The 24,874-nt window shown below is 44.9% G+C and overlaps 1 protein-coding gene across 1 annotated transcript in view; it reads left to right on the forward strand.

Annotated features, from left to right (window-relative positions):
• Window positions 1-12,678, forward strand: part of LOC146177234 (uncharacterized) — a 35,203-nt gene extending 22,525 nt beyond the window's left edge. The window contains exons 3-5 of the mRNA XM_084581498.1: window positions 7,324-7,469; window positions 9,707-9,839; window positions 12,402-12,678. Coding sequence (XP_084437624.1) covers window positions 7,324-7,469; window positions 9,707-9,839; window positions 12,402-12,645 — 523 coding nt within the window. The 3' untranslated portion in view covers window positions 12,646-12,678. The remainder of the gene's footprint in view (window positions 1-7,323; window positions 7,470-9,706; window positions 9,840-12,401) is intronic.
• Window positions 12,679-24,874: the final 12,196 nt, after the last annotated feature.

Below are 24,874 nucleotides of genomic sequence, written 5' to 3' on the forward strand. Positions count from 1 at the left end.
ATTGGGTATCAGCGTATTCCAAACTTTCTTGGGGTTAACTTGCAATATACCTAGAAGATCATTACTCTAAAAGTTTCTTTTAGATGACCGCAATAACGTAGCCTATTGGCGAAGGCACTCAAAGTGCTTGTCCCATTTAACAGATGATCCGGAGTTCTTTGCATCACGAAAACGGCGTTTCTTTTTACGTGATAGTTTTCTTAATGTATTGGAATACCATGGTATTGTGGCATCGCCGCGGATGCAGATAAGTGGGACATTGGCGTCAATGAGCGAAATGATTTTGTGTTTCAAAAGGTACCAATTTTTGTTTACGGATCTTGCATATATATACTTCTTCTTAACAATATATATATATATATATATATATATATATATATATATATATATATATATATATATTGTTAAGAAGAAGTTCAGATTAGGGGGGCGTATCGCCGAGAAAGAGGAAGAGGAAGTGATTTTGCGAACCAGCTGACTGCAAGCTAGGCCAGCCCCGCTCCGGTCCTGCTCACTACCAGTGCCCGCTACCAGTGCCTGGATCTCCGCTTAACAATAAATATATATATATATATATATAAGTGAAATGAGGTAAGGAAGGAAGAATATATGTGTGGCCGGAGTTTTCGCCTACCTGTGAACAGTATGAAGTGAAGTAAGTGTCATTTAGTGACCATTGCTTAGTTACGGTCACGCTGGGCGGAACGAAGCAGTGTAAATCAAAAATGAACTGGGACATATGGAAAATAAACTCGAGGCTTACAGAAGACGAACTATTTTTAAAAATATTTAAAGAAAGCAGTGATATTTTTTATGAGAGCGAAACAGGCTGTATTGAATCCTGGGAACGATTTAAACAGGAGGTTAAAATGAATGCAATTGAGCGCTCTTCCATTATTACGTATGAGGAAAAGAAAGAAGAAAAGCAACTGCAAGAGCTCTTAAAATATTTAGGGCGTGAAGAAGAACGAATGCCGGGTATGTTCATGCATGATATAAAAGGCATCAAAGTTAGGCTAGAAGCTTTGGAGGCCCAGAAGTACAGAGGCGCTGCGATAAGAGCGCGCACGGAAAAATGGCTCGGTGGCGAGACGCCAACAAAACGCGCCCTCGCTGATGAAAAGCGATATGCGCGCGCGAACGAGATAACGGTTATTGAATACAAGGGGCAGAGGCATGATGACCAAGACGGAATTACGAGCGCCTTCGTGGAGCATTACCGTGAGCTGTTTTCGAGCAAAGCACCAAGTGAAGAAGGGGTTAGAGATAACTTTTTGCCTCTGATGCCAATATTAGGCAAAGAAGTTACTGAAGAGTTAGAGAACGAAATAAGTGTGGAGGAAATAGAAAAAGCCATTGATGAATTGAATGTCGGAAAGTCCCCGGGACCAGATGGTTTGAGTGCGGCCTTTTACAAGAGCCTTAAAAGTGAGTTATCTATCATGCTCTATAGGCTTTTCAAGGAGGGCTTTGATGTGGGTTATCTGCCACCGTCGTTTAGCAACGCGCATACGGTCTTGGTTCCCAAGACTGATGAGCCAGCCATGCTTTTAAAAGTTACAAGCTATAGACCGATCACGTTAACAAATGTTGATTATAAAATTCTGATGAAGGTGTTAGCTAAGAGATTGCAATAAATTATAAAAGATATTGTTGGACCTCATAAAACATGTGGAATAAAGACCAGAAGCATATTTAATAATATTCATGTAGCGCGTAGTGTGTTCGAGTGCTGCGATGCTCTAAACAGGAGATTGGCCATGGTTCATGTTGATTTTGAAAAAGCATTTGATTGTGTGTCTCATGAAATATTGTACTGTTTGTTGGAACATATTGGTGTTGGTGACGTTGTACTGAAAGGAGTTAAAATGGCTTATGCATGTTGTTCTACACGCCTTATGTTTAACAAAGTGTTATCTGAAATAATTGATTTAAGAGCATCTGTGGGGCAGGGATGTCCACTGTGTCCTCTCCTCTTTGCTATATATTTGGAACCATTGTGTAGAATGGTAACTGCTAACGAATACATCCGTGGTTTTAAGCTGGGTGTATGTGAAGTGAAAATATTGGCATACGCTGATGATGTGGCGCTTTTTTGTGATGACCGCGAAAGTGTTTCGGAAGCTTTGAAAGTAACACAAAGGTATTGCAGGCAGACTGGTAGTGCTGTTAATTTAAAGGCCACGCTTCGGTTCTATCCCTGCTGCCTCCGGGTGCCCACCGGCTTTTCAATGGCTACAAGCTTTCCCCCGGCCTGGTTCTCTGCTCCTTGGGGTGAAATGTTTGAAGAAAAAAAGGGGTCATATAATGGGCTTTTTGCTGCACAAGGCGGACTTATTGTTTTCCGATGGCGGAACTGAACACTGCCACATCGGAGCAACTATTTGGGACCTATGATTCCTTTCCCAAACATTTCACCCAAAGGAGCCGAGCACCAGGCCGGGGGAAAGCTAGTACCCACGGTGGAAGAATACACTAGGTGCCTGAACGGCACCGCCTCTCCAGAGGGCGATGTTGACGACCACCGGGTCGTGTTTTCAGGAAGTGCCGTGAGATGGCGCTGGCAGGTTAGAGGGTCTAAAGCCCCTCTATCTCTTAAGAGGGTCAGCAGGCCGCACAAGCGCGCGGGCGCGGGCGGCTGCAGTTGGTGGAGAAGTAGTGATCGCTGCACTTTTGCGCCACGTGTGTGTATGTGTGTGTTTTTTTGCCCATTATGTTTTTTTCATGCTGTTTGTTGAGGACAGAAGCAGCCTGGGCACTTGCGTGTTTGCCACAAGCTCACATATGCTCATCTAAATCCATCAAATACTGAGAAAATGCGAGTGAAGCTCGCTACCCAACTGTTCCGTAGAAGTGTGGCATGTGGGTTGGAGTTTTACTTGCACAGAAAGACAATTGGACTAGATAATGTTAAAGCAACTGTGGAATTCACTTTGAAATTTAATGATCTGTTCGATGCTTTTAACCGGAATCATCCTAAAGAAGGAATCACTGCAGGAAGCAAGGACTTAAGAGTTCTTGCCTCTTTCTTGTACTGGTTGAACAAGTGGGAGGGAGAAGTGGTGGCTGGGAGGATATCCCGTGCACATTTTTTGACCGAACAGACTGCAGCAGGGCTGCGTGTCACAGTTCTTTCAGCTTTAGAGCTAACAAGGTATTTGCTGAAACACTGTGGCTTTAAGTATGTTTTGACTGGCAAATTTAACCAATATATACTGGAGCGTTTTTTTTTTGGGACCATCCACCAAGCAGGAGGTCAGAATGACCATCCCTCCTTGCCTACTTTTCTTCAGTTGTACAATAGGCTTTCAGTGTACACTCTGATTAAAACGCCAAAGTTTGGAAACTGCCAGGTGGAGCAAGCTCGAGAAGCACATTCTTGTGCTCACATTGGCTGATCTCAAGTTTGCATTTCAGGCAGACGAAAATCAAGAGACTCGTCTTCAGCAGTTGAAATGCAAAATGGATGGTTTGGTTGTCGCTGAGGTTGAGTGTGATGAGGCTTTTGACGAGCTCTACTCAGAGCCAGAGGCAGTTGACTGCATTGTCTATTACTTGGTTGGTTTTATGTGCAGAAAAATTCTCAAGTATTCAACTTGCTCAGTGTGCCGACAGAGCCTCATAGAAGAGAGTGAGATACATGCTCAGACTGAAAGCATACTCTTGAATTCTAAAACGAGAGGTGGCCTCCTACATCCAAAGAGTAGAATTTTTTCTTTACTGCAGGTGGCCGGAAAAGAGTTTCAGCAACATGCCACACTCAGGAATGCATATGAGCTGACAGCAGAGGCTATGCTGGAAAATCATACCTTCTAGTTCCCATGCAGGGACCACAAAGAAGCCATAATGGCAAATTTGTTGCACTACTATATTGCTATGGGGATGACACGTACAGGTCTGCAAACAAAGAAAGATGGAATACAAGGCAAACATGCAGCATCTCAGGAAGCTTTCTAAGCTTGCCTAGGATGAATATCTTTGAGAGCTTGCAGAACCGTTTCCTCATGGGCTACCATACATATGACGTGTGAATAAACGTCCCTTTTCTGTATCCCTGGCAGTGTTGCGTTAAATTTCAAAGGCACGTCCTGCAAATTCTACTTGGTGTGCGTTCGCAGTGAACACGCAGCATCGGCGACGCAGGTATTCGAAAAATGCGGCTACCTGGAGCTCCCGCAGTGTCGTAATTTTTGCGTTAATATGGAGCTGCAAATCAAGACACCTACAGGCCTCTGACGAATAATGCGAGAGAGAAAAACGTGTGCGAATCAACGATCGTCTTTTATTTAGCAGGAGCCCGTTAGTGTGACATGCGCGGCTAGAGACAGCCTTCACATCCAAATCGCGTGCAGTTAGAAACTGCTTCCCAAGCATTTTACATTCCGCAATAGGCGGAGTGTTTTGCATTCGTAACGAAGCTGGGCGATAGTAAACACGCAGTTTCTAAAGTGGATCACTACTTTCGAAGCACATTTAGGTCTGGATAGGGCTACTAAGCTTAGATATTTAAAACGATATACCTTAATTTGCTTCCCAAAAGCTCGCCAGAAATTTAGACTGGTACACAGGCATATATGGAATAATTTACAAGCGATTCTTTAACGCGCGAGCGAGTTTGAGGTGCCCCGCGCGCCGCGCCAGAGGCTGTGGTTAGCCCCCCAATGACCCGCGCCATCTGCCGAGAGAGACGTAAACCACGACCAAGAAAATCGCCGGCGCGGCAGCCTCGTTCGGACACCTAGTCTATTCTTCCACCGTGCTAGTACCCATTGTGAAGCCGGTGGGTACCCGGCGGCACCAGGGATCGAACCTGGTACCTGGAACCATACTCATCCCAAAAACCACAGAAGCATGTCGGTTGGAAACTGTTGAAGGGTATCATCCTATACCCTTGCGCAACGTGGATTATGAGATATTTGCGAGGTTTCTTCCCGTCGGCAGCTTGTGGCACTGAAATAAGGCCACACCAAATGTGTGGGATCAAAGGCCTTACTATCTAAAACGATATCCATATCGCACGTTTTGTGATAGCGACAGTGTCAGAGGAGGTCAATCAAGTGACCCAAATTCAGATTCATTTGGAAAAAGCTTTTGATAAGGTTCGTCATGAATGTTTGTTTGCTGTATCGGAGAATGAAAACTTTAGAAATGTCTTGCTTAAATGCATTGAACTATGTTAAAAAGCGGCTACTACAATACTGATTGCCAATCAAAATTTTTCCGAGCCTTTGTTATTCGTGTTATATCTTGAGCTCCCATGTCTTAGTATCATCAGGAACAGAGCAGTTCATGACGTCTCACTATCGCAATGTTAAATTAAGATTTTGGCTTATGCTGATGACATTGCCCTTTTCTGTTCTGATATTTAGAGTGCGATCGAGGTTTTGCGCGTAACTGAGCGTTTTTGTGATAGTTCGGGGTGTCTCTTAACCCTGATAAATCAAACGGGTTCTGGTTAGGTCCCGGGGTACAAAACCTAATTTATTTGCCGGCATGAGGAGGGACTCCGAAGAATTACAGTATTTGGGGGTTCCCTTGCATCAACATCGCAACAGTAGGCCTTACTGTGATTCTCAGATCTCGTCGGTTAGGCTATGGACCCAGGCTTAGGTGAGTAGGGAACTATCTCTATTTGCACCAGCACAACTTCGAGATATCTTCACGATTTCGAAGCTTATCTACGTCTTGTAGGTGTTGCATTGTGCAAGAAACAAAGTACAGTCCATGCATAGAATTTTCACTACTTTTGTGTGTCGCACTCAATGGGAGCCTATGCACCGAGACAATTTCTTTCTCCCTCTGGAGGCTGGTGGAGCTTGTCTTCAGCATTTGTTTGTTTACCAGCTTGTATCGAGGTTTTTTGTTTTTAAAACAACAAGTCACCATTTCCTCTTAGCTGTGCTTAATAGACGATTAAGTGCCCATTTGCCTAATTATTTGCACCCATTGGTGATAGGAGTGAGGGTCCTTTGTGGGGTTTTCTAAGGAAGTTGCCAAAACATTCAATTTCCTCACCTTACTCCTCACCTTACGGTTTTCCTTAAAATAGCTTTACAGTCTATCCACAAGGAAAATGACAAATTTTCGTATATAGATATTATTTCTTGTACTTATGTTGGCAGCCTTACCTTCCTTTTCTAGACAATAGAGACTTTTTTAGACAATAGACTATAAAGCGGGTTCAACGGATGTGTATACAATCAGCGGCAAAGGCTTTCTTTTTTGAACTTCGCACGTCAAGCATTCCTGTAAAAACGTGGCTTCGTTGAAAAGGAACTTTTGTGCTGCTTGTATTGTCCTTCATCTCCTTCCTGCTGAGGGCTACCGACAGTAAACTCACACACTTATGTAACACCCCTTATCTAACACCCCTTGAAATGGGGGCCTTTAAGGAATAAGAACTGAACTGAACTGAACACCCCCTCTCTCCAGACCCGAAGGCCCTCTGAAGCCATCGATAATAACTCTTTTTGAAGTATCCTTGCATCTCGCCAGGAGAGTTGTGTTCCGAACCTGGCAGCGAAAACTACACAGTTCCATTTTTTCTGTGCCATCTTTACCGAAGCGGGAGCAGTAAGTAGTTCCTTGGAACGACAATACGTCACATGCTTTCTGATGCTCTCTTAATCTCTTGTTGAGGGAACGGCCCGGCAGCGCAACATAGGCCTTCGCATATAGAAATATACCGTCTGCTGGTAGCGTGCGCTTAGACATGTGTGGTCGTCTTTGATTGCGGTCTCTGTTTTTCATGTGGTCAGCTATGCAGCGCCAGTATTTAATAGAATCATGTCATCAAATAGCCCGCAGGCAAGTTTTAACTGAGTATTATTTCGTAAAGACACCTAAGACCACCTAGGTGTGAGAAGGCGAAAACAATACAGTTTGTGCCCACAGTGCGTCTCTAAATGAATTTTAAATGTATTATTTTTTTTTTCACGAAGATAAAATGTGTCAGTATGTTTATTGAGCCCAAAACAGGTTACAATTAAATACCCTCGTTACTACCGCTTTGTTAGCCCGCTCTCTTCGCACGTCTGGCTGCATTCTTACGTTATTGTACTTCTCGATGTCATCGCCGTGCCTTTTCCAATTCAAGATCCTGGGGTGCACCCATTGGAGCGTCACCAATTTTTTGAAGACATTTGCAATTAAATTTTATTAGAATGAAAGAGAAAATATACGATTGTATATATTTTTTGTACTTCCAATATTTTGCACCAAATAAAAAAAATTCCAGACCATGCAGCGATTACAGCGTTCAAACAAGTTTCTCCTGCGCTTTTATTACATAGAGGTGCTCGACGGATGATGAAACATTTGCAGGGCAGAGGAGAACGACATCCAGTGCCTGCAGGACTACACAAAGAACTGCCTGGGCGGAATCACAAAGGGGATGGTGCAGCTCATACTCGACAGTATCACCACCGTAGCCCTCGAAAAATGCACTGATACGCACCCCCAGCACGCCAGTGAGTGACGTCATCACATCTTGCCAATGACGGGATGCGTGCTTGATGCACCGATGTCCCTTGCTGGGAGGATGCTGTTCGTTTTGCATCCGTGGTAGAACAATAAGCGGCACAGTAATTTATCATTAGGTATAGCGGTGAAATGCTCGAGAAGTCAGATGACTGTGAGCCCATTGCGGACTATACACACGCTAGCGTATAAGCGCACTGTTGGCCCTCCAAACTTGTACACATTAAAGTATTAAGGTTACAGCACGTGTGATAGTAAGCATATTTCCCTTCATTTCGAAAATAGCGCAAATAAATAGCATCGATACAAAGATGAAAACCACAGAAACGCTCTGGTCTAGTGCGTATTTGTACCGTGCTGTCTGTGAGAAGAACGACAATTTGTTGGCAGTGACCTTTGCTTTCCAACGCGTCATTCTTCGTGTTTTTGAATAACATTCAACAAAATCATATTGCTGTCCGGCATAAGATTTTGCGTTTTAATGGGTTTCTCCTTGTTTGAGGTGTCTGAAAGGGTTGTCAGCAACCCCTAGACTATTTACCTCCAGTCTCGCCTCCACCCTTTTCTGAGGTTTTTTACGCAAATTCTTACCTCGACCACTTCTTTTTTGCAGCTGTGCGTAAGCGAGAATCGCATATAAGCCAGTTGTTCCGAAAACCATTAGAAGCGAGCTATGAGGCAGTAAACAAAGAAGAAAAGCCGACATTTCGCTGCGCACCACCATTCTCCTTATTCGTAATACAAAGTCACTGAGTGCAACAAAGCAACAAAGAAGCATATTTGTGGGCAAGGGGTAACTAATATTATGAAAGCTAGGCGCGTTGTTCTCATGACGAAATTTTGCTAACGAGTGTGTAGAAAGCCGCAAGAGGGCTCTTAGCAGCAAGGAGAACGTTTTAAACAGTATGTCGTTGAAAAAAAACGAAAACATTAAAATAAACAATGCGCTATTTTTTCATAGCTTATTGTTTCGCAGACAGCGCAATGAATGTAATTCCAGTTTGCAGGTCGTCTTGCGGGAGCATTTATTGCCCGTGCCTCGTTTTTTTCACGAGATACTTATCGGGACCCTGGTGAATATTTAGGCGCTTTTACGTTGGACAACATATTGTACTTTACTCAGGGCTATGCCCGTTGCAGACGTGTTTAATAAAATTGCACGAAAGCTCAAAATACACGCCTATGTATTATTTGTCTGCACAACATTGGTGAGAAAAAGTATAAAAGAGAAAGCGCTCATTACGTAAGTGGTACGGCGTAACTGATCCCCAATTATACAACATGATCCGTACAAAGCGTCGTTCCCGTTACAGTAACCTTACAAATCGGTGGCTTACTTCAGACAAGAGCAGTAAACAATGTATGCTAGTAGACGTCTGATGTATGTCCATACACCTTGCCAATTCTTTAACAGTACATCGCGACCACGACTTCCCAAGCAAAGCGGAAATGGAGAAAAGGAACGAGCAGGGGGGCTTAATCATGCTACGTGAACAAGTGTCGTTTGCTTGGCTGTTCTGCTCCGTCGGAAGCAGCACTTAGAATCAAGTGTCATTCCGACTTCGGAGATGGCTTGTTGTATCTTCTCTGTGCTTGTAGCTTTGATTGGCGCGGGCATGTAACGTTCCATGTACTACACACTCACCGGTTGCATTTGTCGGTACTGTCTCGAGGAGCTTTGTTTTGGGAGTAGTCAATGTGCCGATATCTAAATCTCCTCGATAATAATATGTTCCAAATATCGAAGGCAAATAGTTATATTGTGCATGCTAAGTTGCTTATTGGAGATATGCGTTCTCCATTATAGATATTATCCTCACTATATCCAGCGAAAAGAGAAGCAGTGGTTCACTTTTTGGGGCAGTGTTGCGTATACCAGCCAATTGTGGTAGGAGATTCTTCTCACTAACCAGAACAGCCTAGGAGACGAGACTCACTGCAGCAGCAGGAATTGTGGGCATGCCGTTGTTCTCGCTTTCTTTATCATTTCCTGCGTCTTTCGGTGGAGCAGCGCCGGGCAGTCGTCGGCCGCGCGGTACTGGTAATAAAGTAGCCGGGTGTACCTTTGTTGCAAATTTATACTCAATGCTGAGAGTTTACTACGAATTGTATAAACAGCAGTAAGCAGACTTCACTTTAGTTCTGCTGCAACAAAACAAAAATGTTAATCGCATCCTTTGCTTATTCGATAAAATATGACCATCTTTTCTTTTCTTTCTCTCCACAGACTACCTGAAGTACGTAGTTTGCATGAACACCATCGGTGACAAGATACACCACTGCAACAGGAATATCACAGCCGTGCTCGAGACAAGTGCAGAAGTCGCTGAGAATAAGCACAAGATTGGCTACGCCTGCTGGTGAGCATCGTAGAGCAGGAGTGCTTTATTTGCTCACACTGAGAAGGAAATCTGGGCCGGGGGACACTTAAACTATCTGCCTTTAAGGGTATTAGCGAACGCATTGATGACTCCCGTGTGCTGGCTACCCTTGTGTTCACGTACAATGTCAATGGCACTTAGAGGGAACACAGCTCCGCGTGGCCACGCATGTGTTTTGTCCCATTGCACGTAACCCTGTCACGAATCAATGCTGGGTGGGGCATGATTGCTGGCACCTCGAAGGTGTTTCGTCTTGTCAGTCCTTTGGCGTGAATTTGCTATTGACTTGGGCGCAGTGATGCTCAGCAAGTGCGCAGACATGTGCAGTCGTGTTCCTGCTAACTGTAATGGACACTGTATGTGCTCTTTGCTGTCTTCCTAATGACTATTTTTTAATTGGTCCATCTATCACTCAAAAAATACGGATTAGCGTGTTGTAGTAAGATAATTAGAGTATTGTAGTAAGATATTTGAAAGACAGCAATACGCAGATATAATCAACCACTTTAGCCAAGTCATTTGAAAGAGCCTGCGCGGCCAAGGGCAACGCGTATCACACTGAATACACGGGTCATCGAAGGCTTGATTCCGATAAGATCTTCACATCTCAAAGGCGCAACCCGAGGCAGCTGCGCCCGCCAACTTTATGTAGGGTTAACGCGATTTAGACTTCGGTTTACTAGGAGGATTACGACAACAACAAACGGTAGCCGCGACGCTGAGAGAAAAAGAGCAACATAGATTCCAGGACGGCAACAAGAATATGTAAGGACGGAAACGTGGACATATAACGTTGGTCTAGAAACATTTTCAGAACTGCAATGGAAGGAATAAGCATAATCCAGGGCGGCGCAGATTGATGTGGCGTCATGCCGAGGTTAGAATGTTCGATATCGTAGAGTACACGAGTGTCAAGCAGAAATCATCAAATTACGTGACTTCCCTACAGTACAATTCTTCTATAAGAACTGAGAACAATAGTAATATGGTCAGTAAATGGCTGTATTTGAACAGGGCTGGATTAACAGTGATAAGGGGCCAGTTCAAAATAAAAGACGGCCCGTATAAGCCTCCAACCCTAAAACGCCCCTTGTTGTTATGCTTCAGTCGAATCTCACAACGGCCGGCAGACCGGCGACGACGCGTTGCAAATTTTTTTTTTTACTGCTCTTAGTTTCGAACCGCGCAAGGTTATGGCGGCTGCCGCAATATGGGTTCTCAAAACTGCCGCCCAATGCATCTAACTGGGAATGGCATCAACAGGATTTATTATTGCGAATACTGAAACAGCCGCAAGAGGCATATTTTTGGCTCGATTTCGACGTAGGCTGCACTCGGCACAGTGGTGGTCGAGTCGTCGCGGAGAACGCAAGCAAGGGTGACGATCGCATGCCGTCCAACTCTAGCCACGCCAGATATCGCCGTGAACTCCAGTGCTCTTACAGTTCGGGCAGTCAGTTCTGCTGATTAATTACATGACGATGAAAAGTTAGCGTCATTGGCTAAGCCCAAAACGGACAAACACCTACATTAACTATTCTAGGAGTGGGTAGGTTATGACCTTATTCTGCGCTTCTAGTTAGGAGGGAGCAAGCGAGCCTGTAGATCATTTAGTTGGCAAAGGAAATAGCTGGAGCTGCGGCGCCGTCGACAGGAAGCGCGTGGCTGTAACTTCCAAGGGCACTGCCTTATTTTCCTGACAAGTGTTTCTACTGGCTATCGTATACACACCATGCCGGAAATGAGCTCCGTCACTGGCCGATGTTGAACCAGAGGTCACACAGGCAATGTTTTCTGATCAGGAGCAGAAAAATAGAGGATATCCGTTATGTGGAGGGAAATCGAGACAAATTCAATAAGCGCCACTGTACGCGTGTTTCGAAAGGCGGGATGGCTGTGTTGTCCAGTTTGCTCGACGCTGCCTCGAAGTTGCTAACAGGAGGCTATCGCTAAATGCTAGCTGTTTATCTAGCAAGCATAAACGTATCCCTTCGCAGGAATATTAAAACTAGTCAAAATGAATACAAGAACCACGACAAAAACAGAGAATCATTTTTTTGCATGGTATCGCGGCTTTACGATTACACATAAGATGAGCAAGATATCAATACGAGGAATGGTAAAGTAGTTAGCACCAGTAAGTCCTCAAGCCCTAAGGCGCACATAACGATGCTCCTCTAAACCAAGGGTGACCACTTGCGTGGTTAAGACCATTCGAGCAGTAGACGTTCCTTCAGCTGGTTTTTTCTGCAGGACGCATCGCTCGTGCCGCTAATGTAATTTTAAAGAAAGAACGAAGTGCAGTGAGCTGTTTGCATCATCACAAGGCATCAGAGAGTTGACGTATGCGCGCAAGGTGACAGGACAGGGCGCAAGAGGGCGCTGTGTTCACGATGGTGAACCGGGCGCTATCGTAGGTAGCACGGTTGCCCATCATAAATAACCATCTAGTGACAATTCTCCCACGTTCTTTTCTGCCCAGCTTAAGATGTAATTGTTGCCGTGCGCGTACCGATACCGTGCCCTGGTTTCACCTTTCAGCACGTTCAGCACTTATCGACAGTGCGTGGTCAACTCCATTCGGGGCACCTGTTCAGAGGACCACGTCAACTACGCCGATGGAATCGTGCAGCAGTACGCGGGCGACATTCTGGACGCTGTCTGCGCCCGGTACCGGCCGGACGGGGACGGGTGCCAATCGCTGCCTGTCATCCAGCCCGTGAGCAAGCCAAAGACCAACTCCCTCCTCCCTCCGCTGAGCGAAATTCTGAAGAGCTTTGGCTAAAGGTGGCGCCCTCTTTGAAGATGATGAAAAAACAAGTGCTGTGCTGCGGTATCGCAAAGGAAGCATTAGTGAAGCCAGTGCTCTGCTTGAAGACTCAAATGTTGCCTGGCAATATCATAGATGGCGCCCTATTTGAACACTACGTGTTCTGCCATGACCTCCCTCTTTCTTTTAGGAAGAATTGGTGTCGGAAAGCATTGGACGAGTAGTCAGTGGAGTATTATTTGCAACAGGTTACTGAGGCAGTAATATTGCGTCATCAAGTTAGCATGGGAGAATGATAGAAACTTCTGCAATCCTAGTGAATAATAACGCCTGTTTGTTCGGGTTGTCGGATGTTTATAGTATCTTTTTTCTTTAGTATACTCCTTTTGTATTCGAATTTTTGCTTTCTCGAGCTTTGCATTCATGCCTACTTATTCAAATAGTACGGCGGTTTTTTCAGGGAAATTTGAATTTAATTTTGCTATCAGTGTGCGGCATGTAATGCAACATATTTTAAAGAAATTGTCTCCTACAAAACCACTTTTTTTGCCTAATTGCAGAAGGAAAAAAATGGACGAACTTGCTTTGCTTTTTGAATGAATTTAACCGGATTTCCTACATGAATGCTAGTCCATAGTTTGTTTTAGTGCGGGTACATCAGCTGCAAATTAACACATGATTTCAGTTTTCGTTTAGGAGTGGTTATCGATAGGACTACAACTCCGTCATCCGGCAGGAGACCTGCCAAATGGGGCAGGTATGCTAAGGAACGTCTAAAGTAATGGTCTGCCCATTCTGCGCAATGCTTTGTGTGGCAAGCAACCTGAATATGCTTTGTACTTACTTTGTGAGACACGTTCAGAAGTCTCACATTACTGACCGTAAAGTTCGAATATTCTTGCCTTTCCAAATGGCGACTGCATGAAGGGAATGGAGAGCCTATATACTATGAAATTTGACTTCTAGGAGAAGATGTGCGTAAATAGCTCTTTCCCTTTATTGCCGTAATCATACCTAAATGAGGCTCGCTGAAATGATGAAAAAAAAAATACTCATTGCAATTTTGAATAGTTTACTGGCATGCTGCGCCTTGCAGCTGATACCGCACCGTAACCTCATATTTCAAATGTTTCTGTGATCATCGCCATCGATCCCAAACTCTGCAGAAATATGCTTTTTTACTTTACATTTTTGCTTGTTTCGAAAACGTGGTGTGTATATGTATGTAAATTATCTCTGCTTTGTATATTTTGTGTGTTATTACTAAGACTGTAGAAAATAAAAAAAATACTTCTCGAAAGTGGCCATATGGCTTCACAGCTGTGCAAGCTGGTGTAATGGGCATCGCAACATTCATAACAATATAGACATACGGGAATATTGTACTTTTATGTTCCACCGTTACTAAGCTAGCGTCGATCGCGCTCACGAGTGAGCCTGCCATCACAATTTGATGTTTGTTCGCACAGCCTCACTAAGTTTGTACGGGCTCCAGCTTAAGCTGAGGTGGAAATGTGCCCTTCGAAGGAAGGTACTAGCGCATTGCATTAAGACTAAAAAAAATCAAAACATATATGACAGCAGAACACACAAAAATATATAAAACTGAGCAAACTTTATCATTTCGATCAGACGTGGGAGCTTAAAAAGTCGTACCGATCTTCTCTCATGTGGAGAGAGAGTAGGTAAGTTTTGTTATCAATTGAGAACAACGGCAATTTCTACACTATTTGCAAGGCTACAGGAATGAAGCCAAAAGTGATCATTAAGAGGCTTGTTTTGTTGTCGGTTATTCTTATTTTTTGCATGACTGCTTTTGTACATATGTGATTTTTGTTCAGTTCTGCATAGAAATATGAAAATAAAATGGTTATTTTGGAACTTAAGGCGTTATATTGCTAATGAAAAGTGCACAGTGGTAAACGCTAGTTCCCTGTTAGACGCACACGACACACCGCACACCACAGAACGAAGTCAGCTAGCCTGAGCGTCGTCTTCTTCCCTGCTTCACATCAGCACGTCGTCGTCGTCTCCATACTGTGCTCCGTAACAGTACTTCCCGCGCCGAAGAAGCACCAACCCGGTGTGTCCTACACAGGAGACCTCGAATGATATGACTTTAGACGGGCGACATGCACGAGTTCTGGATGAGGGGCTGTGGAAGGATTCTTGGGCTGTAAAGGGGCGATCTCATAGGTCACATCGGTGACTTGCCGCAAGACTGAGTAAGGGCCCACGTAACGAAGCAAAAGTTTCTCACACATACCTACACGGCGAGCCGGGTGCCAAAGGAGTACGAAGGAACCAGGAGGATAGTGGACGTCTCGGTGATGAAGATCATAACGACGTTTTTGAGAGCACTGAGACGCTCCAAGATGCTCTCGAGCAATTTTTTAAACCATACATTTTCTCACTAAGACACGCAAGCACAGCGAATAATAATAATAATAGTCCAGGAAGCGCCTATCTTTTCTTTCAATGTTGGATGTTATGAAAGAAACATCACCATCTACAGCAGTTCAAAGAAAGGATGGAAACATTTCAGTTCGAACTAGACAAGCCCCGTGTAAGCACGAAAACTCGTCAATTGGTGGTGACAGAGTCGGCCAGCAAATAGAATTAAAATGCTCAGTGGGCAAACCTGTGCGCTCCGATGAAATCTGCGGTAGTATAACTGCAAGCGCGCAGGCACCAATCGATGAAAAGACCCCTGTACTTTCTAAGCCACGCTTGATTTTATATTGACAATTAATATCCGCTTATAGTGCCTACGGCATTCATTATCTTGAACATTGCGAAATGAGCTTCGCACGGCTGTAATCAATGCTGCGAAAGCTACTTTATTTTCAAACAAAAAAGTTAGAAAACCGGGGTTTGCCGATTTAAAAAAGGAAGGTGATCCGATATTGCAGAGAAATTTTGCTTGCAATATTTTCCGGCAATATCTTTCTTTAATTCAATATGTTTACGCTCTTTCCGAACCCGCTGTTTTTCTAAAATTTCCAGAATATCTTGTCCTTAAGGACGGCTTGATGTTTTTGCAGTTAATGTATCCGCTCGTTTAGCATTTTCATTTTTTTTGGTATATCGCAGTTACGAATTTTAACATCGACAAGTATATAAATATTTCAAAAAATATTATGAGAGAAACAAAGTGCGTATCCTATCGTTAATAGCCATAAAGCGAAATGTTTCTTGCTCTCGTGGCACTTTGAAGATAATAGAAAGGTTAGACATGTTCTTGGGGTTGGAGGGGGGGGGGGGGGAGGGGATGGCATGGTGCCTGCAATATGAGGACAACAATAAGTTGATGAGGCCCCCCATCAGTCTCTTAAGTACCAGTCTTAAGACCAGATTCACTTCTGAATCTATATTATTGACATCGTTGCTAATATTGATAGAAATTTTACCGTCCGACCCTATACAGAAGATTTTACTTTATTTTATCGCGAAGTAAGGACCAAGCAAGACAAGAACTTGTGAAGCGAACCTTGACTATGGTTAAGAACTAGCCTGGTACGGTCAATGGCAAAATGAAGAGGAAAATAAATCGTCGTAAGAGTAGCTAATAAAGCCGCCGCCGTGGTGGTGCAGGGGTTAAGACGCTCGACTGCACAGCCAATTGACGCAGGATCGAACCCCTGCTTGATCCCGGCCGTGGTAGCCGCTTTTCGATGGAGGCGATAAGCAAGGCGTACGTGCACGTGCTTTGCGATCTCAGTTGACGTTAAAGAACTCCAGGTGGTCGGCATTTGCGGAGCCATGCAGAACGGCGTCTCTGGTAGCCTTGGTCGCTTTGGGACGCTAAGCCCATAACAGAGAAAAACCAAACCAATAGCTAAAAAGATTGAACATGCACCACATCAAAGCCATTTACTGAGCTTTACCGATGGACAGTTCATAGAGTGAATACTTAGAGTATCAAATGTCAACAACCTAGGTTCAAATACCCCATTAATTAGGTTCATTCAACTGCACTTAATAGTCTCTGCGGCTTGAGATTGAAATTAAAGCTTGGATGACATCCTGCCAAACATTAACACACGTATTTAGCCCACGTGAGAACCGCATTAGTCTGGTCCAGTGTCATTTGGCCCCCCTCTTAAATCCGGTTAGCGTAAAGACTTGAAACAGTTCAGTTCAGAGCCTCCAGGTTCGTCTTATCAAACATTACTCTCAGATTCAGTCGCAAAAATAGCGAAATCGGTGCAGTTAAAGTCTTGATAAAATCGCAGAAAATTAGCAAGGCTGAATGTTCATTGGTTATCCAGAAGGTTGTTAATATTCACTGCACAATGTTTACGAAAATCAATAAAATCACGAGTAAGATATAATTACTATTACCGCGCCCATACTCGCGTAATAATTTGAACGTCTGCCTCATTAGTAAATTCTCGTAGCACCCTCTGGGACGGTTGCATGAGACGATATGATAGATAGTGATACTTCAACATAGCAAAGAGATTACCTGAGTTTTATACACAAAGCTTTACAATACTCACAGCAAAGTGGGACAAAACGTGGATCTGTCTTCCTCGGCCTCGCCGTAGATGTCTCGTCAAGCCATAGTTTCAAACACTCGATTGGACATCGGGCTCAGTTTTGATGCTTTGGAACACAGTCCGCACTTGAGTCGTAGCCAGCTGCAACAAGTATCAACCTGTTTTGTTACTTGCTGCCCACCACCATAGATGGCGAACCTCATGAGGCTAGGTTGAACCCCCATAAAGTTGCCCTCGTTTGTTGAATGCTACACCACAGTTTCTGACTATGAATAGATATGAATGCGACTTGAAGAACCTTTCCTTTATTCGATGTTAAAAATACAGTTGTGATTGATTGATTGAATGTCCTTTATTGAATTGGAAGGCTCATGGCCATGGATGGGGATAAAGGGGAGTAGACATAATCTTCATTGTTTAGGTCGTCACTCAAATCACATTGCTGTAACCAGGCCACTAAGCGAGCCATACTTGGCAAATATCATCTGTATTTGTTTCTTGTGTAATTCGGAAAATGATGTCTCCTTTGCTGTTGAAGTCTCAGACATTCAATTAAAACATGGATCACTGTTAGCCGGTCACCGCATCTTGAACAATGTGGTGCAGGAACGTTTGTTAAAAGGTATGAGTGTGTTGTATATGTGTGACCTATTCTCAGCATGCACAGAGCTGCTTCTTTGAATCTGTCTTGTTTTTCTGTAGTATACCTGCCTATCCTTGTCTTTTTTGTGTGTAGTTTATTCTCAGTTGCTGTGTCCCACTCCTCTTGCCATTGCTGTCCAATCGTGTTTTTGATGTGTGGGTTGATTTCCTGATATGTTATCTTGTCAATGTCTGTAGTGATTCGAAGGCTAGCTGATGCAGAAAGCCTATCAGCTGCCTCGTTACCTGGTATACCACGGTGGCCTTGCAACCTACACAGTGTAATTTTAGGTTCTAGTTTATGGGCAGACATAGAATTCAGGACTGCGTTTTTATTATGCCACTTCCAAAAGGATAGCGATGGTAAAACAGTTCGGTAGTCTGTGTTGATGACCGATGTCTGTTTTTTCTTTTCTATAATGTGTCTCGCAGCTAAGAGGATACCGCGGTATTCAGCGGTAAATATACTTGTATATCGATTCAGTGTTTGTGACTGCGAAAACTGTTTTACATGTGCTGTACAGGAGACTTGAGCAGACTTTGAAGCATCAGTGTAATACTCATTGCATATGTACTTTGCCTGAATTGACATTGGCAATAGAGGACGCATGTTTCCCGACTTCAAGGAACGATAGATCACAATAACAGTGTGCATTTCCTAAGGAGGAAGTTGTATGAAGACTGGTAACCGGAAAGTCCAGATATTCAATATGCGTGGCAACTCTGATTGCTATGGTGGTGTTAGTGATGGTCTTCTTGAGAAAAGTTGTCCTACACTTGTGTAAAAAATCATATTGTCACGCAGTGGTGACGAGATCGACGACACAAATGAAGGGGGGGTCGATTATTGTATAAAGAAACTCTTTATTTGGGCTGACTTGCGCCCGTAAAAGAACTAAGCAAATCGGCGGCGGCGATAGAAACAAACGTGCTCGTCGATCGTCGAACCAAGAATGCCCGTCACACTCGTCAATGCTCAATTTAAAGGCTGCACAGAACAATCTAGATAACGTCTCAAACAGCTACCAGCACGGGCTGGAACATTGTGGAAAGACACCCGAGTGGCCGGAACCTTCGAGACAGATCTCGGTGCATCTTGCGCTACAACAAAACTGATAAAGGTGTGACTCGCGACATCAAGCATTAACAAACAAAGATTACGGAACTGATACGCGGTCCAGAATCAGAGTGATAAGCCTGTATGACGGCGGTTGTTAAAAAACAACAAATACTGTTTTGAATGTTTCGCGGCATTACTCCCCCCTTAAAAAAACATCGCCTCGATGTTCCAAAACAAAGCAACTTAAACATAAACACTGCGAAGTTTAAACACCACAGATTCTTTAACGCGCGTAATATGGCTTCAGTCGTACAACATGTACAATTTCTGGGCGGGCACGTCGCCGTTGTGATGCTGACGTTCCGTTGGGAATGACTTCATAGTCCACTGGTCCGACGCGGCAAATGATTTTGTACGACCCAAAGTATCGACGCAACAACTTTTCACTTAATCCGCGACGGCGAATTGGTGTCCAAATCCACACTTGGTCTCTTGGATTGTACTCTGCGTGGCGTCGTCGTAAGTTTTATCGTCGGCTGTCGGTGCGCTGTTGGTCTTTAATACGTAGCCGTGCGAGTCGTCGGGCTTCTTCTGCACGCTACAGGTAGGCGGCGACGTAGAGGTTGTCCTCGTTGGTTACGTGCGGTAGCATTACGTCGAGCGCCGTCGTGGGCTCCCTACCGTACACAAGCTTGAACGAGGTCGCTCTGGTAGTCTCCTGGACTGCCGTGTTATACGCGAAGATCACGTACGGCAAGATGGCGTCCCAGGTCTTGTGTTCAGCGTCGACGTACATGGCGATCATGTCCGCTATCGTTTTGTTCAGGCGCTCCGTAAGGCCATTGGTCTGGGGATGGTACGCAGTTGTTCGTCGATGGCTTGTATGACTGTATTCAGGATGGCTTGCGTCAACTCTGCCGTAAACGCCATTCCCCTGTACGGACAGTGACGGAGGATGTGTCCTGCCTCACCACAATGGAAACAGAGCGGTCGGTTGTTAGATGTCCTCCAGGCGTCACATTTCCTGGGGCTTGAAGATCGTTGGTAGACTTGGCGGGCGGGGGCCAAGGGGCGGATTTCGGAAGCAGGATGATAGCGACGAGGGCTTGGGAGGTCGCGTCGGCTTGGGAGGTCGCGTCGGGGTGGAGGACGACATAATGCAGCTGCATAGTCCATCGCTGCTGATTCATGCTCTGGAGCCGTCGGAGTCGTCGCTTTAGGAACGCCCAGCGCATGCTGAACTTCTTCACGGACGACGTCCGCGAGCGTCGCTACCTAGGGTTGTTGCGATGATGGTAGCATTCGGCGGAGCTCCTCTCGCACGACCTCCCGGATGAGGTCCTGAAGGTTCTCTCCGCTTGCAGATGCGTTGGGGTAGTGGGTTTAGCAGTCCGGCTGAAGTGGTCGCTCGTAGTGGCGCATCCGGGTGGCCAACGTCTTCTCGATAGTAGACGCCTCCGTTTCAAATTCCGCCACTGTTTTTGGCGGATTTCGGACAAACTTACAAAGAGCGATTCTTTGACACCTCGCATTAGAAATTTGACTCACTCACCTTCGGTCATGTTAGGGTCGGCGCGGCGAAAGAGGCGCTTCATCTCCTCAACGTACGCCAGGACAGGCTCGTTAGTAAGTTGAAGTGTCTTGACTGAAGGAGGGCCTGGGTCCTTTCCTTTCGGACGACGCTTGAAAAGGCAGTCAAAAACGCTTCCTTGAAATGTCTCAATCCTTCCTAGCTGCCTCTGATTTCGAACCAAACTCGGGCATGTCCTTAAAGAACAAAATAGACCTGCCTGAGTTTCGCAGCGTCGTTCCAGCCGTTGAAATCTGCCACACGGTCGAAAAGGTCCATCCAATCTTCCGCATCTTCATCCGGTCGTCCATGGAAGCAGGGGGCTCACGGGGTTGGACGAAAACAACAGGTGCTGGAGGCTGGGTCATTGTCAGCGTCGATGCCTTCCGAGATCGAATGGGGTCAGGCAGCAGACCGTGTTCGGGTTGTAGGCCTTGGAGTCGGCGGCTGGCTCGGTGACCTGTAGGCTGGTTTTCCGGGGCGACAGAAATAAGGCTGAGGTCTTCGCTTGAAGGATCAAGGACAGCACCTCCACCAGATGTCACGTAGTGGTGACGAGGTCGACGACACAATTGAAGGGGGGTCGATGATTGCACTAAAGAAACTCTTTATTTGGGCTCACTTGCGCCCGCAAAAGAACTAAGCAACTCGCGGCGGCGATAGAAAAAAACGTGCTCGTCTATCTTCGAACCAAGAATGCCCGTCACACTCGTCAACGCTCAATTTAAAGGCTGCACAGAACAATCTAGATAACGTCGCAAACAGCTACCAGCACGGGCTGGAACATTGTGGAAAGACACCCGAGTGGCCGGAACCTTCGAGGCAGATCTCGGTTCATCTTGCGCTACAACAAAACTGATAAAGGTGTGACTCGCGACATCAAGCATTAACAAACAAAGATTACGGAACTGATACGCGGTCCAGAATCAGAGTGATAAGCCTGTATGCCGGCGACTGTTAAAAAACAACAAATACTGTTTTGAAGGTTTCGCGGCAATATGAGTCTCAATAACCCCATACAGATTTCTCATATAATCTCATACAAATCTCATTATACCTCATATATTTCTTATATATGAATGAGTATAGTATGAGATTATATGAGATTTATATGAGAATAGTATAAGTTTAGTATGAGAATTTGTATGAGGTTATTGTGACTCATAGAGTTTTTTCACTAGGGTAGTTGTGTCAAGCAGGAGCCGGCGATATGGATGATCCAGCTGGCATAGTACCTTCGTGGCATAAGTTAATCAAGTGAATTCTCTTTGTTGCAATGACCGCCGGTTTGCCTCGACATAGAGGCTAGCATTTGGGCTATTTTGAAAAGCACCCGGGGCGAGGCGCAAGCCGATATGGTGCACGGGACCGAGCACTTTTAGAGCGGTGGATGATGCTGACTCATAGACCATCGAGCCATAGTCAATGCGTGTTAGAACTACGCTATTCAGAAGGATCAGAAGGCAGTCGCCATCTGTGCCCCAACACCGGTGAGACAGAATGTTTAACAGATTCATTGCTTTGAGACACTTCAGTCGCAACTGTTTTATGTGGGCAATAAAGGAAAGTTTTTCGTCAACAACTACACCAAAAAATTTATGTTCTTTTTTTTAAGGCAAGGCCCTGACCATTCAGTGTAATGTTGGGGTCAGGTGTGGTGCCACGTTGCTTGGAGACAAGTACACAAACACTCTTTCCAGAGTTAAATTTAAACCCATTGTCGTCATCCCACCTAGACAATTTTTTAACACCTAGCTGAATCTGTCGTTCACTGATGGTCAAGTTGCAAGATATGAAGCTTATCTGGATTTCATCAACATAGAAAGAACAAGGAATGGTTTTGGCAGCAGGCTTTTAGAGAGTTCATTTTGACTACGAAAAATGTGCAGCTGAGTACACCTTCTTGATGGACAGCAATTTTCTCTATGTACTGCTTTGAGTATGCATTGCCAACACTTACTTTGAAGGTCCGTTCAGACAAATAACTTCGTACTGTATTCAACATGTTCCCCGGGATGCCAACAAAGAAGAGGTCGCGGATGATACCGTAGCGCCAAATGGTATCATATGCTTTTTCAAAATAAAAAAATAGAGATAAACAATGCTGTTTGTGTACAAAAGCGTGTCTTGCATAAGACTCAGATGCAATGAGGTGATCAGCTGTTGACCGCCCAGCTCTAAAACCAGCTTGGTTGTGATGAAGAAGACCATTGTATTGAAGGAAATGTATAAGGTGACAATTTACCATTTTTTCAAAAGCTTGCATAGACAGCTGGTTAGAGCAGTAGGCCGATAACTAGCAGCAAGAGTAGGTTCGTTTCCCGGTTTTAATACCGGGATAATGATCGCTTCCTTCCATGCTTTAAGAAAGCGTCCTGTGGCCCATATGTTGTTATACAGGCAGAGTAGGGTTTCAAGCGTGTTCACATGCAGGTGCCTGAGCATCGATATGTGATCCCGTAGGACGTGTTGCTCTGTTCCCACATATGTCTAGTGCAGTCTTCAGCTCCTGCATGGTGAAAAGACTACTGTGCCGGCTTGTTCATGGCCTTTTATGATGTATAGGCTTCCTCTCCTCTGTTACCTTGTGCCACAAAAAGGCATCTGTGTAGTGCGCTGAGCTGAATATGCATTCAAAGTTTTGCCCCAGTGTGTATTCTTGATGTTCAAGAGAGTCCCTACTAGTGCTGACAAGGGGTGTTGGGAGAGTGCTATATCCTTTCAGTGCTCTTATCCTGTTGTATACTTTGTGTGCATCAGAATAGGAGTTCAGAGAAGAAAGGAATTATGACCAGATTTCTCGCTTGGAGATGTGTCGAACACGCCTGCCATTTGCCTTTGCGCTCTTAAATCCTATTAGGCTTTCAGCCTTGGGGTATCGGCGTAACTTCAACCATGCTCGGTTTTGTGTTTCACGGGCTGTCTTACATTCTGCATTCCACCAGGGTCTTCGTTTGTTTCGTGGCTTACTTGATGTTTGTGGAATGTATTTTTCTGCAGCATCTATAATGTTCAGCGGGATCAAGAGTTGATATTTGTCAACGCGTAAGGGAGTAACTGATGAGCAGGGCAGAGCTGAGTGTTCCTTGAACATCTCCCACTTCGCCGCATATTGTTTAATATTCCTGGGGTTGGACACATTTGCATTTTTATTGCCTGTGTACTTCACAGAGATGGGGAAATGGTCGCTTCCATTAAGATTGTGGATAACAACCCACTTGTAGCTGCAAGGGCATCGGGGGAACCAATCGCTAAATCAATGGCTGTGTACGTATTATGAGCTGAGCTGTAGTATGTTGGCTCTGTTAAGTTGAGCAAACATAATCCTGAGAACAACGAAAACTTTTCAATTAGTGCCCTCAGAAGTCAGTTCTTGAACATCCTCATAATGGGCGATGGGCATTAAAGTCTCCGACCAGCAGCCATGGTTCTGGAAGTTGATCAATCAGCTTTCAAAATTTTTGCTACATAGTCTATAACCTGGTGAAATATACAGTGAACATACTGTTGTTATGTTACCGAATATTAACGCTTGTATTGCCACTGTCTCTAAGTCTGTTTTCAACGAGGTGTTCAGACAAGCGATTGACTGTTGTGTTAAAATACGGCACCGGAGGGGGGAGTACTGCCTTGCCTATCTTTCCTGAATACACAGTACTGCTTGAAAAAAACTTGTGTCTGTTGGTTTCAAATGTGTATCTTGCAGACAAACTATGTTTGGTTGGTGTTCGGCGAAGATTTCATATACGTCATCGAGATTTTTTAGGAGTGCTCGACAGTTTCAATAAATGATGCTTTCGGTAGACATTTCGGTAAGTGGGGAAATAATATAGAGTAGGTTTAAGACTGTCTGCCCTTATCAGGTGGATCAACTGGTGTGAGCTTTTTGATTTGAAGCGGTCAGGCAGGCCCCACCTCTCATTGGCAGACCCCCTAGGTGCCACCAATGCTGCGGAGTCCATGCTCACCTCCATCGCCTCTGGTGAAGGCATGGAGACAGGAGAATTTTCAAGAGGAACCAAGTCCCTCTCAGATGTCTTTGGTGTCCCGGACGTCTAGGAGAAAGGGACCTCCGGGATTGCGAAGATTGGTGCAGCAGGTGGCTGCTTAGTGACTTAGTGAGGAGCCGTGGTGGGAGCACTTCAACGGCATTGCACTGCGTGCCCACTGTTACTAGACGCTAACCTGGCCCCTCTGCGGGCTGCGTCAGCATAGGGAGCGGAGGAAAGAACCCTGTGCTTTTTCCGCGCCCCTCCGTATGTTATTTTTTCAGCTACCTTTAGATTGATTAATTTCTTTTCGGACTGAAAGGCCGAATAGGACCGTGAGTACGTAGGGTGGGTGCCTTCACAGTTCACACATTTGTAGTCAGTTGCACTGCAGTTATCTGTGGTATGGTCGTGTGCGCTGTATTCTGCAGAGGTAAGGCGTCCTCGGTATGTCTGGCTGCCATGTCCGTACCACTGGCAC

This window comes from Amblyomma maculatum, chromosome 10 (assembly GCF_055883805.1).
Source record: "Amblyomma maculatum isolate TAMU_Amacu chromosome 10, ASM5588380v1, whole genome shotgun sequence".
NCBI lineage: Eukaryota > Metazoa > Arthropoda > Arachnida > Ixodida > Ixodidae > Amblyomma > Amblyomma maculatum.